We start from the raw sequence: 18,971 nt of genomic DNA, 5'->3' as shown, positions 1-18,971 counted from the left end.
ATCTAAAAAGATTTCATATTTTATCGCCCTTAAAAATAACTTACATTTTTTCCGTTTAAAAATCCTATTTTTAACAAAATATTTTCGATTTAATTCAAGTGTCCAATATCAAAAATATTTACTTTTAATTAAAATTTTGGATTTTTTTTTTGAAAAATCAAAAATTTTGTTGGAAAATGTAAAAAGAAAAAATTAATTTAAAAAAAAATCAAAAATTTGAGATAATTTTTTAGAAATTTAATAAAGAATACTTGAAAAATTCTTTTACCAATAAAATCTGATAAATATTTAAATCTTAACGAAAAAAAAATTTAGATTTAAATTTATAATAAAATCATAAATATACCATATATATATTATCGATTATATTATTTTTATATAAATTTCGCGTATTAAAATATATAAAAAGTTAATTTATAATATTGTATTTTTTAAAATATTGTTTTTTTAAAAAACAATATTTTAAAAAATACTTTAAAGCACAAAATATTTGTGCAATATTTTAAAGCACAAATATTGTTTATTAAAGCAATATTTTAAAGCACAAAATATTGTTTTTTTAAAAAACAATATTTTGTGCTGTGTTTTAGTTTTAAATTTAAATTAATAATTTCTAAAAAAAAAGAGAGAATATAATATATATAAATAAGTAGTAAAATCTCAATTTATTAACGGAGAAATTTTCATTTTGATAATTTCGAAATTAATGCATTAAGTAAGAAAAATGAGGAATTATTAACAAAGCAAAGTTAAGTTTGTCAAGAGAGAGAGAGAGAGAGAGAGAGAGAGAAGGAGGAGAGGAGAGATTAGTGTTAAATTGCACAGAATGTCATAGTGTTAGAATGGAGGTTAATATAGAACAATGAGTTAAGCTGAGCGGATGAAATGTTGGCGATTGCGTTTTATACATAATGCTGACAAGTCCAATTTCAGAAAATTGCACTACATTATTCTCTTAATTCTTTTCGCACAAATGCGACTGTTGTGATTAGTTTAGCTTAAATGTTAATCTTGACGTTGAAGAGTTCTGATTATACAATCCGGAAAAACAAATCTTCGTACGAAACAAATCCACAAATTGTTATTGTGGCGTGAAAGACATGTAATTGCTATAGTTTAAAGCGATTTCAATTACTTGGACGAACGTTTGCTTCATTTGTTTAAGTATAGGGAACTGTAATTACTACTCGTCCTATGATTGAAATGTTTAAATTTTGATTTTCTCTAAATCTAATTGTGAAAAATTCCTATAAATCTATGTAGAAGCGGTAACCATACCAGAGAAATGATGTCTCTCGTCTTTATGAGATCTTAGATTGCGATTTTCTCTCAACTCCTATATTTTTCAGAAATGTCAAGTCATGCCTGAGTGAAATAAATCGGAAATTATTACGAAAATGCAAATTTTGTATTAAATCATATTTAACTAATTTATTAATATATAGACAATTATTAAATTTTTAAATTAAAAAACAGTAAAAGATTGCTTATATAAAAAGGATTATTATTTCATTTTCTTTCTCTACTCAAAACATTATGAAAGTAAATTATTAAATTATGCAAATTTCTAGTTATTTGATATTTTTATATTTGCAAAAGATTCTAAATAGTTGAATATTACCTTCTTATTAATAATTACAGTATGTGAGAATGTTAAAATTCTATTAAAAATATATTTTTTCTTATGAGAAAGGAATCTTAGCAAACAGAACGTTTTAAAGAGATCCTTTTGTAGATGATAAAACAATTAGAATAAATTTATATATAAAAATTTATGAATAATTACTTAAACTTTATTCAATTTTAAATTTTTATAAATTATTCTTCCAGTTCTAAATATTTTGCAATTTGTCTTCAATTCTGTTAATTAAATATTTAAAAATTAATACATAAAAGGTTATTATTCTGAGTATTTATATTAAAAAAGTTTTAAATTTTAAATAAAAAATTGAAATACTCAGTTATTAATATTTTTAAATAGAAAAATAATGTAGTTTATTTAAACTGATATTTTAAATTATTTATGATTCCAAACCTACACATACTAATAGGAAACTGAATATTTTAAATTACTACAGTTTTACTTTAATATTGGTTTTTAACAGATTCATTCATTTAATTTTTTTTGGTAAAGAATATATTTACTGTATTTTTTTTTTAACAGAGAAATTGAACAAAAATTATATTAGGAAGTAGAAAAATAAATCATTTTTAACAAAATATATAAAATATTTTAATATCATAAATTTAAAACTTTAATGTGAATTATATAAATCATATTTAATTTGCATTATATGAAGTTAAAATTGTTTTTATGCAAAACTATAAAGTAGCAAATTTTTTAAAATGAAAAATAATAAATTACTTTTATAAGCTGTCTGTAAAAATCTCCAAAATAAAACTTGTTTTATGGATGGAATATTGATTTTTAACATATAACACATTAAAAAAATTACACCTGTTATACAAGCTTGATTTTGATATATGACCTAAGAAAAAATTTTTGTAAAAATATGTTTCAAAGTTTCTTAAGTTAAAATTTTTTGTATTTTCTTAGAGAAGTTAATAGAAGGCAAAACAAAAAATATTAAACTGTTCAAAATAAAAAAAAAATTATTGTTCAACAATTTTATAAGTTTAATCTTTAAAATAATTCATATAGAAACTATACTAAACAAACAAAAAATTATAGGTAATTTGATTTCACGAACTTTACATTTGCAGCCATCTATTTCTGTCAATATTAATTTGGTTCATTTTGTTTAATTCAATTTTAAGTCACATCACTTAGATTTATTATGGAATTTTTGCAGAAAACTATATGTAGTAGTATTATTTGATATGTATTTTTTTCATTTATTTGAAAAGTAATAATTATACTAGACCTATATTTTACATTTGATACACTTATACAAGCCAGATACACTTCTTGCAAATTACCAGAAAATGAAAAATTATTATATGTCTGACTTGTCATTTATAGTACATTTGTAAAGCTTGTTTTAGACTGAAAATAAAAGAGTTGCACTGGAACTTAGACTATATCTAAATTATAACAATTTTGAAAAAATTTAGCTATTAATTTGAGTTTTTTTGCCATTTTGGTTAAGGGCTTTTCAAGAATTTTAGATGATAAAAAAATAAATAAGACAATTTAAAGCACAGCTTTTTATAAGAATACCATTTTAAAATGGAAGAGGAATAAGAACAATCCATCTTTAATTTTTCAGCTGACTCTATACAATCAGAAGTTAAACATTTTTAATCAGAAAGCTACGAAGTTGAATTGCTGATTGCATAAGTTAAATAATCATTAAAAACAGAAAATCACAATAAAGCAAATGATCAAAAATATTACAAGTAGTAAATTAACTGAAACATAGCTTAGGAACAAGTAATATCTAAAAAGTAGAGAAAAAACAGGTATCTAAAAAGATTTCATATTTTATCGCAATACTAAAAGTCAGAAAAGATTGTAGGTTTCTCATCTCTGTACTGATTTTATTAATATTTGAAAAAAGATTACTAATAATTTTTTAAATTCTTTACTACAGAAAAAACAACACACATTTTAAAATCTAACTTTATTTCATTACAAAACTTTAATCATGCTCGGAATTAATTATTCCAAATTTGAATATCTGAAATAAAATACAAGTATAAAGAACATATAAAAAAGTTTCTTTTTAGTTTTGAAAACTATAAATATTTACAATTTTTATTGCTTTTAATGAAAATATCAATCAAAAAATAATATTCAATATACAATTTCTGTATGTATTTGTTTCAAAAATTTTGTAATTTAAAAACTTTATAATAAATTATTTTTTTGATAATGCCAAATCAAAATCTAAAAATGAGAATTTATACAAACAGAAAATTATCATTTTTAGATTGAAAAAATTTTTTTTATATCACTCTTTAACAAGCACCAGTATATGCATATTATCTTAATACAGGTAATAAGAGTTAACTGATACATTATGTATGGGAAATTTCAAGTTATGTACACACTTCTGTACCATCATTTTGTATCACCATATATTCATTTACAATAAATTTATGCATCCAGTTGTAAATAATTCATTCCATTGATTTTAACTTAATGTACAGAATTTACAAATTATTCCATTTTAAAATCATTTGTCCTACATATTTTGAATACTTTCATTCATTTAAAATGATTTAAATCAAAACTATATTTACATGTTTTCAGTATTTTTCAAGTGAAAATATTTATCATCAATGTCACTAGATATATTCATTATTTTCACTTGTATTGGTAATACACAAATAATGTATGTACAACATACAATTTTGAAAGAGCATTTTAAGCAATGAAAATTCTTAAATGGTTTAACAATACATCATATTTTATTGATAGCTACATAAATAAATTCAAGAGAAGAAATGAAATTTTTATACATTATTTATATAGTCCATTTCAAATGTTTTAACTTTATGATTTGGCCCCTTCTATAGTAAATCAACCAAAATCTTTTAGTATATATCATGTTTTTTGTTTCTTGTAATTTTTAATATCCCAGGTTACTTTTTATATACAGAAGGCTAGATCATTTGAAGACTTCTTGTGTATAAATTTGAATTTTGTTCTATCTTTTGAAAAAGAAATCTCTCAGAAAAGGGGCTGCTAATTCATGAATCTATGAGAAATGGAAGTCTACTTGCAAAACTTTATCTAGTCTCAAATATTGACTTTAAAATTTCATAATTATAAAACTTCAAAAATTATTGATTTAAAAAAATTTGATACTGGATGAAAGTATTCCTCAATGTGTTAGAGATTTATATAAATTGTTTTTTAATTAAAGCTGAAATGTAGTTTTGTCTATATATATTAAATCATTTTGTAGAATGATCATTGAAGATTTGTAATTTAAAGGATTCCATGATGAAATGATGTCAGATAACTGGCAAATACATATTATGTTGTTAAACAATTTAAAAGTACAAAACTGTCCATTCATTGATGAATAAATATAAAGCTCACAAGCCCTGCATTCAACAATTTACTTATAATATATAACATATCCTTATTCACACTCAGAGTTGATATCTTCAGTAGGATTTTTCCCATAATATGTATGAACGTTCATTTCTTATTCTTCATTTGCAAATATACCCAGTCTAGTCCTTGATATAATCTGAAATATAAAAAATTATGTTCATTTGTAATCATATATACTTCTAAAACAAAAATTTTGGCCAATAAAAATTATTACAAAAAAATGTTAATTTTTTTAATAAGGAATTAGAAATAAATTTAATCTTATTTTTTTACAAAAAGTCATTTTAATGAATAAAAAATGGATTATATATAAAATAATTTTTTCTTAAATTTATCAATTAGCCCGTAATCCCTTTTTCTATATAATACAATGAACTTTCTATAAATATGTAGTACATAAAGTTTATTAAACTGTTATCATACAGGGGCTGAAATGCATTTTAGCAAGCATATAAGGCAATAATTTCAATTGTATGATAACCCTTCAATAAAATTACATACTACATATTTGTAGAAAGTATATTGTTATTTTACTTAAATATTTTAAAATAACTTTATGACAGTTTAAAAATTTTATAAGTGTTTTATTCATCAACAAGAATATTTTCAAAATTAAGTGATTTCATGAATGTTCTCTTTTAAAAATAAAACGATTGATAAGAAAGGAGAGAGTAATATCCATATTGAAAACCATTAAAATTTTTTAAAAAATTAAACATTTTTATGATTAAATCATTACAAAATTAAATATTGATTTAATCAATGAAATGCTCAAGTACTTCAGTTTTAACATCAATAAGATTTATAGTATAGAATATCCAATATATCAATTTATATAATCAAAATTTAAATCCAATCTATTTTTTCATGATAATCTCTATCATATTTGTTTTATGAATAAATTCATGAACAATTCTATTATAATATTCCCATTGTATAGCATTGAATCAAAAGCATACATATTTTATTCATAATATGAACATGAAAATCTAGGCATTTTATCACATGGAAGCTCAAAATTAAGTATTCAGTTCAATTGATTTCTAAATAACTAGATTGTTCTTAGAATCTAGCTTATATTATCATCCACTATTAATAAAAAAGAAAAAAAAAATTGTAAGTGAAAGTGAAATAAAAATAATATATAATGTAGTTATATTCAGATATATTCAGACATTTAATTTAATTTTAAAATTTTAATAAATATATTTAAATCCATCTTTTACAATATTCTAATTTTTATTTTCACCATGTCTTTTATTTTAATAAATATTAAAGTAACTTATATTTTTTTGCATACTTTTTTAATTTTAAAATATTGATTACTTTTAATTAGGTGTCACAAGAAATTTGCCAAAAATATCTTGACACTTGATGCTGTTATTTTGTATATGACCATACTATTACAAAAAAAAAAAAAAATGCCTATTTTTTCAAATTAGTAATAATTGCATCTAAATATTGTTTTTGAAATTTCTGTTGTCATTGTAGAGTTTTACAATTATGCTTTACATCTTAAAAGTTTATAATTGCATTGTCCTAACAAATTTTAATCAAGATTAAAGATACCGCTTTATTCAAGTTTCAAAAATTTCATTTATAATTAAAAATTTTTTTGATCTCAGATTTTTCATAAAAACTAAACATTGTCTTTAATTTTTATTTTGAATTTTAACATTTAACAATTTACAGTGAAATAATAAAATTACAACATTGAATTCTTATATTATGAACAGTGTTGTTAAAACTTTTTGTTAAACATTTGAGAATTATAATTAACATTTATTAAATTATGCTGAAATTAATAATATGATTTCAAATTTGATAGCAATCAAATAAAATTGCACAGTTATGATAAAAAGTTAAAAAGTAAGCTCTAGTCTAAAAAATTCACATTTACAAAGTAATCCACTACAAGATGAATATTAATATATACAATAAATATTTTTTCATTTTATCATGGATATAATTTGCATCATGTTTCAAAAAAATTTAATTTTAATATGTAATTTAATTTTAGAAATCAGATAATTTTCAATTTAAAACAAAAAAACTTATTAGGCAAGAAATATTTTTGGACTATCTTACAATCCAGCTTCAACTTGCATGTTTCTCACTTATTAAAAAATTTCATTGTCTTAAATTTAGCTGTATTTTATTTTTCATTACAACTTTAAGATATAGTGCCAAGTTTTAAACATTAAAAAAAATAAATAAAATATTTTCAATTCCATTAAAATATAACATAAAAGTTAAAAAATAAAACTATTATTACAGTACTTATATATAATAAATTTATTATATAAGACACTAACTTTCTTGAAAAGATAAATATTTTTCAATTTTACATTACAGGAAAATAAAAATTATACATATTGCAAGTACACAAGAAAATTTTAAATATAATTGAAAAAATATATAGAATGTATTTTAAACCTTTTTTTTTTATTGAAAATAAGTTTGGTTTTTAATTCATAAAGATAATTTTTATGACATTTAGAAAAGTATATCAAAATCATATTTAAATGTTAATATCAAATTTTAATTCAATTATGAAACTAAGCAAGAGAATGATTAACCTTATACTCAAAAGGAAATTTCCATACATAAACACAAACACAGTTTGAACTAATGGAATGAATTTGGAGGTGATTATAATTACTAAATTAAATTTATCATTTATTTTTTTGATTCATTCTATAGTCTAACACTTTAAATAGTTATGAAATCAAAAAACTTTATTTATATAACAAAACAAACAATGGTCAATAAAATTTAAACCTTGACCTTTGCAGAAGCATTACATCCATCAATTTCTTTTTCTCACAACATGTGATCAATATACAATGTTTTTTTAAATCCAAATCATCTCACTTTCAAAGCTTTTTGTAAGATTACAAAAATATTTACTTATGTGTAAATAATTTATTTGTATTTAATAAATAAAATTTTCATGCATGTTGTTTAGAACCAAATTTTTAAGTTTAATAGATTACTATTAAAGGAATACTATTAATAGACTACTATTATAGGAAATAAACATATTTGTTATGTGATTTTAATTGATGTAATTTTCTCAATCAATTTATGGTTTATGTTATAATTGAATATCAGCTTTTTTTTATAAGGAAAGATAAAAGCTACATTTATAGAAATTTAATGTATTAATCCATCCAAAAACACTGTTATTTTCAGCTTAATTTAAGCCATCCTTAACAATAATGGAAAAGAATACTTTTAACAATTAAAATGTAAAAAGTTAAAACATTACAAATCAAAAAATTTGAATTTAATTGTTATGAATTGTTAATAAATATTGTTTATAAATCACATTCAAACAAATATCAATTTACAATTCACAAAAAATAAAAAGAAACATTCAAAATACATCAGTGAATTATTTCAAATTGTAATAAATCCTATTTATCTTTTATTATACTGTATATTGTCAATTTGTTACAATATTTCCACTATATTTATATAGAACTTTTGGCAATATTTTTGATTGCAGGACTTTGATATAATCTACAATAGACAACAAACTTTCACATTGCATAATTAAAAATAATTTTATCAATGAATACAAGTTTTTTTGAACATTAAAGTTCATTAAAAAAAAACCCAATTAAAAATAAATTGTCTTTAAGAGTTTATGATTATGCTTATGAATTACAATTTCTAAAAAAGAGAAAATAAAACTCAGAAAAAATGAATTTGCTCTAGGGAGAAATTAAACATCTGAAAAAAGGAATTCAGTCCTCCCTAGAGTAAATGTCAAATTTAAGTTAAACAAACACATTTATTGATCTCTTATTAGAACTGGATTTTATTATTACTCAGTTTTTTAATACTTATTTTTCTCTAGATACTGATTTCTTTAAGAAGTTTATACTCTGAAGTTATTGATGTTATTTGAATACTTGCATATTGTAAAAAAATTATTATAATTTGATGAAACTTCAATGAGAATGTTATTTATGTCTTCATATACACTTTAAAAAATCTAAATAATTATATATATATTTACAAGTTAAACTAACACAACTTCAGCTCTAAGGTACATAAAGAGTATTCAATAAACAGCATTTTTTTCTTCTTTTAATAAAGTTTATTGATAAACGCTAATCATATATAAATATCTATTCAGTCTGTTTCTATTTTAATACATCAGATTATGTCATAATGAGAATTCAGAAATCTCTAGCTGATTGTATCATCCTTTAGAAATAAACAGTGATTCTGTAGCTATAAAAATATCTTCAATAACCATTTCTAAAGAATTTCTGATTAATTAGCTTTTAAAGCAATACAGAAAACTAATTTCTTCATAAAAAAATTTCATACATTTATTTCAACATTGCAATACATTCTTTGAAACCAAATATGCAATATCAAAGACTATTATTTCATTTCAAAGACTTAAAATACCTGAATTAATTATAATAAATGTAATTTATAACAGACTGTTTTAATGTGTGTTAATTAAAAAACTATCATTAATTAATATTACAATACTCAGTGTTTATTACACAAAGATAATGATGCAATAGATGATATTCTTATATAATTGTGATAATCTGGCTTTTTACACTTATCAAAAAGTATTCAAATTTTAAAAATTTTCATCTGAATTGAAGATTATATGTAAAGTAAAAACTTTCACATAAATGTTTAGAATACAATCTATATATTAAAAATATTTTAACTTCTGTTAGCTTTTAAATATTATCATATTGTGAATAGGCCTTAATAGAAATTTTCTAATGATAAAATTTATTATGCATAATCTAAAATAATAATAGTAAAACTATTAAAGTCAATTTTGTTATGAATAAAGATAACAATTTCAATAACAAACAAAATAGCTTCGTTAATAGAGAAATGAAACTTATTTATCATTGCTGATTCATATATTTGATTAACTACAACTGGATTTGCTATTTTATTGACTCTGGTACAATTCAAAATAACTAAAAGAACTATTCTAATTTCATTATATTAAACCAACATTATAAAAATAATAAAATGGCAGATTTCATCGATTCATTATATTGGTACAAGCAATTTTGACTCGAGCAGATGCAATTAATCAGTCAAACCCATTTTGAGTTCATAAATTTGTAGTTTTGATTAATCTTGTATCAATACATCCATATCCTATTATCCAAAATCTATTGAATCCTAAAAACTATAATTATCAGGAATTTGGATATCTAGAAGTTTTTCATTATTTCTTACAGANGTGTTTTTTTATTCTTAAATGTCTCTCTATATTAAATTTAATTAAAATTTATATTTTATACTTAAAAAATTTTCCAGTTTTTTTATCCATTTAAAAAATTAAATATCCAATTTCTTACTTTAATTATTGAACAATTTAATTAATTTTTTTCCTTCCTTTTCTTCTTACAGATTTCCGATAATTAATTTTTAAAGTTTTAACTAATAGAAATATAATACTTTTCATAGAAAAAGTTGAAATTTTTTTATTTCTTTTATTATTTAAAGGTACAAGAATATTGAAAAAGTTTATCATCAAATAAAAAATAAATTATATTTGAGAAGTTTAAAAATAATAATAATAATAATAAAATTTATTTAATTTCGTTTATAAATTTATTATCATATTTGAAAATTTATTATCAATATCTATTTTCTGTGTATCTTTATGTAGAATTATTCACAACTTGACAGCTTTTTTTTCTCCCTTCTAAAATTGATGTTATATTAAAAAAATAAAGCTGTAAACTTCAAAATGAATCTCTAAGGGATTGATTGTAATATAATAAATGCATTTTTGTCTTTTTTTTTCTTGGGAGAGAAGAAAAAAAGACAAAAATTCTCATAATTTAACTGTTTCTAAGCACATCATCTTGAAAAATTAAGAATTGCTAGTGATATTGATACAAAATAAAGATATGTCTTATATAATTTTGTAATTTTCCTCTTAACAGATGATCAAAAGTATTAAAAATTACATACACTAAGGTAAATATCTGTTAATTTCATCAATGCTTTATCCTTTTTCCTCTCCTAAATTCTCATAAATTAACGTTTCTAATCGCTCTAAAAATCACTAAACTGTTACAAAATAAAAGATATTTCTCGGAGAATTTTTTTGTAATTTTCCTCTTAACAGATGGAAAATATTCGAAAGTATCAACAGTTATTGTTTCATCAATGTCTATAGTTCTTTAATTAATCTAAACTATACAGAATGTTTAAGGGATCAATTTAAGCTCGTAAATTTGTATAGAAAACTTGAAAATCCAATGGCGTTCCGTTTTAAACTCGTAAACCTGTAATTTAATATATACGAACTGCATAATTATTTAGTTTACATTTTCGGCCTTAATAATTGCATCCATTATTGATGAAATATATCCCGAAAACAATACTTAAAAGACCGGTGACAAAGGACTTGTATTTCAATAGAAATATGAGTGGTGCCTATCTAGCGACTCTGAAGTTTATAATTTCAAAACTTTGCTTTGTTAATATCCTTCTATAATGTTTCTATGAAGGTGAAGTCTGTCAAAAATGAATACTCGCTAATTAAGTATTACCTAGAACGGGGGAAGACTTGCATTTCAACACCAAGAACATTCTTTCAACCAGTCCTGGATCTGTTAATGGCATTATGAATTGTTTTCGAAAGGCAAACTTTTATGCAAAGAAATATGTCGAAAATTTATATTAAAAAAACTATTTTANGTAAATAATTCATTCCATTGATTTTAACTTAATGTACAGAATTTACAAATTATTCCATTTTAAAATCATTTGTCCTACATATTTTGAATACTTTCATTCATTTAAAATGATTTAAATCAAAACTATATTTACATGTTTTCAGTATTTTTCAAGTGAAAATATTTATCATCAATGTCACTAGATATATTCATTATTTTCACTTGTATTGGTAATACACAAATAATGTATGTACAACATACAATTTTGAAAGAGCATTTTAAGCAATGAAAATTCTTAAATGGTTTAACAATACATCATATTTTATTGATAGCTACATAAATAAATTCAAGAGAAGAAATGAAATTTTTATACATTATTTATATAGTCCATTTCAAATGTTTTAACTTTATGATTTGGCCCCTTCTATAGTAAATCAACCAAAATCTTTTAGTATATATCATGTTTTTTGTTTCTTGTAATTTTTAATATCCCAGGTTACTTTTTATATACAGAAGGCTAGATCATTTGAAGACTTCTTGTGTATAAATTTGAATTTTGTTCTATCTTTTGAAAAAGAAATCTCTCAGAAAAGGGGCTGCTAATTCATGAATCTATGAGAAATGGAAGTCTACTTGCAAAACTTTATCTAGTCTCAAATATTGACTTTAAAATTTCATAATTATAAAACTTCAAAAATTATTGATTTAAAAAAATTTGATACTGGATGAAAGTATTCCTCAATGTGTTAGAGATTTATATAAATTGTTTTTTAATTAAAGCTGAAATGTAGTTTTGTCTATATATATTAAATCATTTTGTAGAATGATCATTGAAGATTTGTAATTTAAAGGATTCCATGATGAAATGATGTCAGATAACTGGCAAATACATATTATGTTGTTAAACAATTTAAAAGTACAAAACTGTCCATTCATTGATGAATAAATATAAAGCTCACAAGCCCTGCATTCAACAATTTACTTATAATATATAACATATCCTTATTCACACTCAGAGTTGATATCTTCAGTAGGATTTTTCCCATAATATGTATGAACGTTCATTTCTTATTCTTCATTTGCAAATATACCCAGTCTAGTCCTTGATATAATCTGAAATATAAAAAATTATGTTCATTTGTAATCATATATACTTCTAAAACAAAAATTTTGGCCAATAAAAATTATTACAAAAAAATGTTAATTTTTTTAATAAGGAATTAGAAATAAATTTAATCTTATTTTTTTACAAAAAGTCATTTTAATGAATAAAAAATGGATTATATATAAAATAATTTTTTCTTAAATTTATCAATTAGCCCGTAATCCCTTTTTCTATATAATACAATGAACTTTCTATAAATATGTAGTACATAAAGTTTATTAAACTGTTATCATACAGGGGCTGAAATGCATTTTAGCAAGCATATAAGGCAATAATTTCAATTGTATGATAACCCTTCAATAAAATTACATACTACATATTTGTAGAAAGTATATTGTTATTTTACTTAAATATTTTAAAATAACTTTATGACAGTTTAAAAATTTTATAAGTGTTTTATTCATCAACAAGAATATTTTCAAAATTAAGTGATTTCATGAATGTTCTCTTTTAAAAATAAAACGATTGATAAGAAAGGAGAGAGTAATATCCATATTGAAAACCATTAAAATTTTTTAAAAAATTAAACATTTTTATGATTAAATCATTACAAAATTAAATATTGATTTAATCAATGAAATGCTCAAGTACTTCAGTTTTAACATCAATAAGATTTATAGTATAGAATATCCAATATATCAATTTATATAATCAAAATTTAAATCCAATCTATTTTTTCATGATAATCTCTATCATATTTGTTTTATGAATAAATTCATGAACAATTCTATTATAATATTCCCATTGTATAGCATTGAATCAAAAGCATACATATTTTATTCATAATATGAACATGAAAATCTAGGCATTTTATCACATGGAAGCTCAAAATTAAGTATTCAGTTCAATTGATTTCTAAATAACTAGATTGTTCTTAGAATCTAGCTTATATTATCATCCACTATTAATAAAAAAGAAAAAAAAAATTGTAAGTGAAAGTGAAATAAAAATAATATATAATGTAGTTATATTCAGATATATTCAGACATTTAATTTAATTTTAAAATTTTAATAAATATATTTAAATCCATCTTTTACAATATTCTAATTTTTATTTTCACCATGTCTTTTATTTTAATAAATATTAAAGTAACTTATATTTTTTTGCATACTTTTTTAATTTTAAAATATTGATTACTTTTAATTAGGTGTCACAAGAAATTTGCCAAAAATATCTTGACACTTGATGCTGTTATTTTGTATATGACCATACTATTACAAAAAAAAAAAAAAATGCCTATTTTTTCAAATTAGTAATAATTGCATCTAAATATTGTTTTTGAAATTTCTGTTGTCATTGTAGAGTTTTACAATTATGCTTTACATCTTAAAAGTTTATAATTGCATTGTCCTAACAAATTTTAATCAAGATTAAAGATACCGCTTTATTCAAGTTTCAAAAATTTCATTTATAATTAAAAATTTTTTTGATCTCAGATTTTTCATAAAAACTAAACATTGTCTTTAATTTTTATTTTGAATTTTAACATTTAACAATTTACAGTGAAATAATAAAATTACAACATTGAATTCTTATATTATGAACAGTGTTGTTAAAACTTTTTGTTAAACATTTGAGAATTATAATTAACATTTATTAAATTATGCTGAAATTAATAATATGATTTCAAATTTGATAGCAATCAAATAAAATTGCACAGTTATGATAAAAAGTTAAAAAGTAAGCTCTAGTCTAAAAAATTCACATTTACAAAGTAATCCACTACAAGATGAATATTAATATATACAATAAATATTTTTTCATTTTATCATGGATATAATTTGCATCATGTTTCAAAAAAATTTAATTTTAATATGTAATTTAATTTTAGAAATCAGATAATTTTCAATTTAAAACAAAAAAACTTATTAGGCAAGAAATATTTTTGGACTATCTTACAATCCAGCTTCAACTTGCATGTTTCTCACTTATTAAAAAATTTCATTGTCTTAAATTTAGCTGTATTTTATTTTTCATTACAACTTTAAGATATAGTGCCAAGTTTTAAACATTAAAAAAAATAAATAAAATATTTTCAATTCCATTAAAATATAACATAAAAGTTAAAAAATAAAACTATTATTACAGTACTTATATATAATAAATTTATTATATAAGACACTAACTTTCTTGAAAAGATAAATATTTTTCAATTTTACATTACAGGAAAATAAAAATTATACATATTGCAAGTACACAAGAAAATTTTAAATATAATTGAAAAAATATATAGAATGTATTTTAAACCTTTTTTTTTTATTGAAAATAAGTTTGGTTTTTAATTCATAAAGATAATTTTTATGACATTTAGAAAAGTATATCAAAATCATATTTAAATGTTAATATCAAATTTTAATTCAATTATGAAACTAAGCAAGAGAATGATTAACCTTATACTCAAAAGGAAATTTCCATACATAAACACAAACACAGTTTGAACTAATGGAATGAATTTGGAGGTGATTATAATTACTAAATTAAATTTATCATTTATTTTTTTGATTCATTCTATAGTCTAACACTTTAAATAGTTATGAAATCAAAAAACTTTATTTATATAACAAAACAAACAATGGTCAATAAAATTTAAACCTTGACCTTTGCAGAAGCATTACATCCATCAATTTCTTTTTCTCACAACATGTGATCAATATACAATGTTTTTTTAAATCCAAATCATCTCACTTTCAAAGCTTTTTGTAAGATTACAAAAATATTTACTTATGTGTAAATAATTTATTTGTATTTAATAAATAAAATTTTCATGCATGTTGTTTAGAACCAAATTTTTAAGTTTAATAGATTACTATTAAAGGAATACTATTAATAGACTACTATTATAGGAAATAAACATATTTGTTATGTGATTTTAATTGATGTAATTTTCTCAATCAATTTATGGTTTATGTTATAATTGAATATCAGCTTTTTTTTATAAGGAAAGATAAAAGCTACATTTATAGAAATTTAATGTATTAATCCATCCAAAAACACTGTTATTTTCAGCTTAATTTAAGCCATCCTTAACAATAATGGAAAAGAATACTTTTAACAATTAAAATGTAAAAAGTTAAAACATTACAAATCAAAAAATTTGAATTTAATTGTTATGAATTGTTAATAAATATTGTTTATAAATCACATTCAAACAAATATCAATTTACAATTCACAAAAAATAAAAAGAAACATTCAAAATACATCAGTGAATTATTTCAAATTGTAATAAATCCTATTTATCTTTTATTATACTGTATATTGTCAATTTGTTACAATATTTCCACTATATTTATATAGAACTTTTGGCAATATTTTTGATTGCAGGACTTTGATATAATCTACAATAGACAACAAACTTTCACATTGCATAATTAAAAATAATTTTATCAATGAATACAAGTTTTTTTGAACATTAAAGTTCATTAAAAAAAAACCCAATTAAAAATAAATTGTCTTTAAGAGTTTATGATTATGCTTATGAATTACAATTTCTAAAAAAGAGAAAATAAAACTCAGAAAAAATGAATTTGCTCTAGGGAGAAATTAAACATCTGAAAAAAGGAATTCAGTCCTCCCTAGAGTAAATGTCAAATTTAAGTTAAACAAACACATTTATTGATCTCTTATTAGAACTGGATTTTATTATTACTCAGTTTTTTAATACTTATTTTTCTCTAGATACTGATTTCTTTAAGAAGTTTATACTCTGAAGTTATTGATGTTATTTGAATACTTGCATATTGTAAAAAAATTATTATAATTTGATGAAACTTCAATGAGAATGTTATTTATGTCTTCATATACACTTTAAAAAATCTAAATAATTATATATATATTTACAAGTTAAACTAACACAACTTCAGCTCTAAGGTACATAAAGAGTATTCAATAAACAGCATTTTTTTCTTCTTTTAATAAAGTTTATTGATAAACGCTAATCATATATAAATATCTATTCAGTCTGTTTCTATTTTAATACATCAGATTATGTCATAATGAGAATTCAGAAATCTCTAGCTGATTGTATCATCCTTTAGAAATAAACAGTGATTCTGTAGCTATAAAAATATCTTCAATAACCATTTCTAAAGAATTTCTGATTAATTAGCTTTTAAAGCAATACAGAAAACTAATTTCTTCATAAAAAAATTTCATACATTTATTTCAACATTGCAATACATTCTTTGAAACCAAATATGCAATATCAAAGACTATTATTTCATTTCAAAGACTTAAAATACCTGAATTAATTATAATAAATGTAATTTATAACAGACTGTTTTAATGTGTGTTAATTAAAAAACTATCATTAATTAATATTACAATACTCAGTGTTTATTACACAAAGATAATGATGCAATAGATGATATTCTTATATAATTGTGATAATCTGGCTTTTTACACTTATCAAAAAGTATTCAAATTTTAAAAATTTTCATCTGAATTGAAGATTATATGTAAAGTAAAAACTTTCACATAAATGTTTAGAATACAATCTATATATTAAAAATATTTTAACTTCTGTTAGCTTTTAAATATTATCATATTGTGAATAGGCCTTAATAGAAATTTTCTAATGATAAAATTTATTATGCATAATCTAAAATAATAATAGTAAAACTATTAAAGTCAATTTTGTTATGAATAAAGATAACAATTTCAATAACAAACAAAATAGCTTCGTTAATAGAGAAATGAAACTTATTTATCATTGCTGATTCATATATTTGATTAACTACAACTGGATTTGCTATTTTATTGACTCTGGTACAATTCAAAATAACTAAAAGAACTATTCTAATTTCATTATATTAAACCAACATTATAAAAATAATAAAATGGCAGATTTCATCGATTCATTATATTGGTACAAGCAATTTTGACTCGAGCAGATGCAATTAATCAGTCAAACCCATTTTGAGTTCATAAATTTGTAGTTTTGATTAATCTTGTATCAATACATCCATATCCTATTATCCAAAATCTATTGAATCCTAAAAACTATAATTATCAGGAATTTGGATATCTAGAAGTTTTTCATTATTTCTTACAGAAAAAAAAAAAAACATTTAACTTGTTCAAAGTCCATCTAAATAACTCCAGTTTTCCAAATGACACTAAAACATTGCAAAACTCATCAATTTATGACTTAAATTGTAATATTCACTATTATGCTAAACATGTTTGTAAGTAGTAGCAATGAATAAATTTCAGTGGCGTGCTGTCATTGGAAGCGGTGGATGTGCCGCTTCCCTTGTATTTTCTAAAAAATAAATACATATTAATTTTAATTATATGAAAATAATCGCACAATATTTTATTATAACTGCATTATGTATCTTATTACAAATTTCTATACTACATGTGAAAAAAAAAAATTGCTATTGTATATTCGAATATTAGTGGCGGAGTGGAAGCGCTGTATTGTCAGCATCCAAAAAGCCAGATTCACGCATGAGCTTTACAGAGCACCAACCTCATCCGGTTTAGCCGGTGGAAGCCTAGGACCTTGAGTGGATGCTACACCACATCTAATTCTATCCAGGACCGGTTCTGGGCTGTTAGCCGCCTGCCTGCTAGATATTTGGCCGCCCTCGCCCGATTACGCGAACCACGAGTAGATTTATAACTTAACCCAACTGATAAGAATTTACTGGTATGTTTTTATGCTAGTTCTGTATAGTTGACAGGAGTTTAAAAAAATCCATTAAAATATTTGATATTTTTATTCCGCTCTCCGATTTTATATTACTCACAGATTTCAATGTTAAACTAGTGATATTACAATTTTGTATATCCCATCTTTAAGGGGATGTAGAAAAAATCATGTACAATTCTTGTGTAATGTTAAAAAATTAACTGTTACTTTGGTAGCATCATTTACAACTAAATTTAATGAATGAGAGAGAAGCGCGAGGTACAGAAAAGGCTCTAGAATTTATTTTCCTTAAATTTACGATTTATGTATCCGTTGTCGTAAAAATTTGTCTTTCCACTTTTTTCCCGAGACTACAAATATTCGAGTACAAAGTAACTGGTTTCGACTTATTTCTACTTAAGAAGTAGTTAAATAATTAAGCGATTAG

The 18,971-nt window shown here is 21.8% G+C and overlaps 1 protein-coding gene across 1 annotated transcript in view; it reads right to left on the bottom strand.

Annotated features, from left to right (window-relative positions):
- Positions 1 to 12,629: 12,629 nt before the first annotated feature.
- Positions 12,630 to 18,971, bottom strand: part of LOC111629030 (ADP-ribosylation factor-like protein 5A) — a 78,368-nt gene continuing 72,026 nt past the window's right edge. Inside the window, exon 6 of the mRNA XM_023372897.1 lies at positions 12,630 to 12,834. Coding sequence (XP_023228665.1) covers positions 12,783 to 12,834 — 52 coding nt within the window. The 3' untranslated portion in view covers positions 12,630 to 12,782. The remainder of the gene's footprint in view (positions 12,835 to 18,971) is intronic.

The sequence above is a fragment of the Centruroides sculpturatus genome, unplaced genomic scaffold (genome assembly GCF_000671375.1).
Source record: "Centruroides sculpturatus isolate CEXI.00-Female unplaced genomic scaffold, Cexi_2.0 scaffold524, whole genome shotgun sequence".
Classification (NCBI taxonomy): Eukaryota; Metazoa; Arthropoda; class Arachnida; order Scorpiones; family Buthidae; genus Centruroides; species Centruroides sculpturatus.
This window is presented reverse-complemented; position numbering and strand designations above follow the sequence as displayed.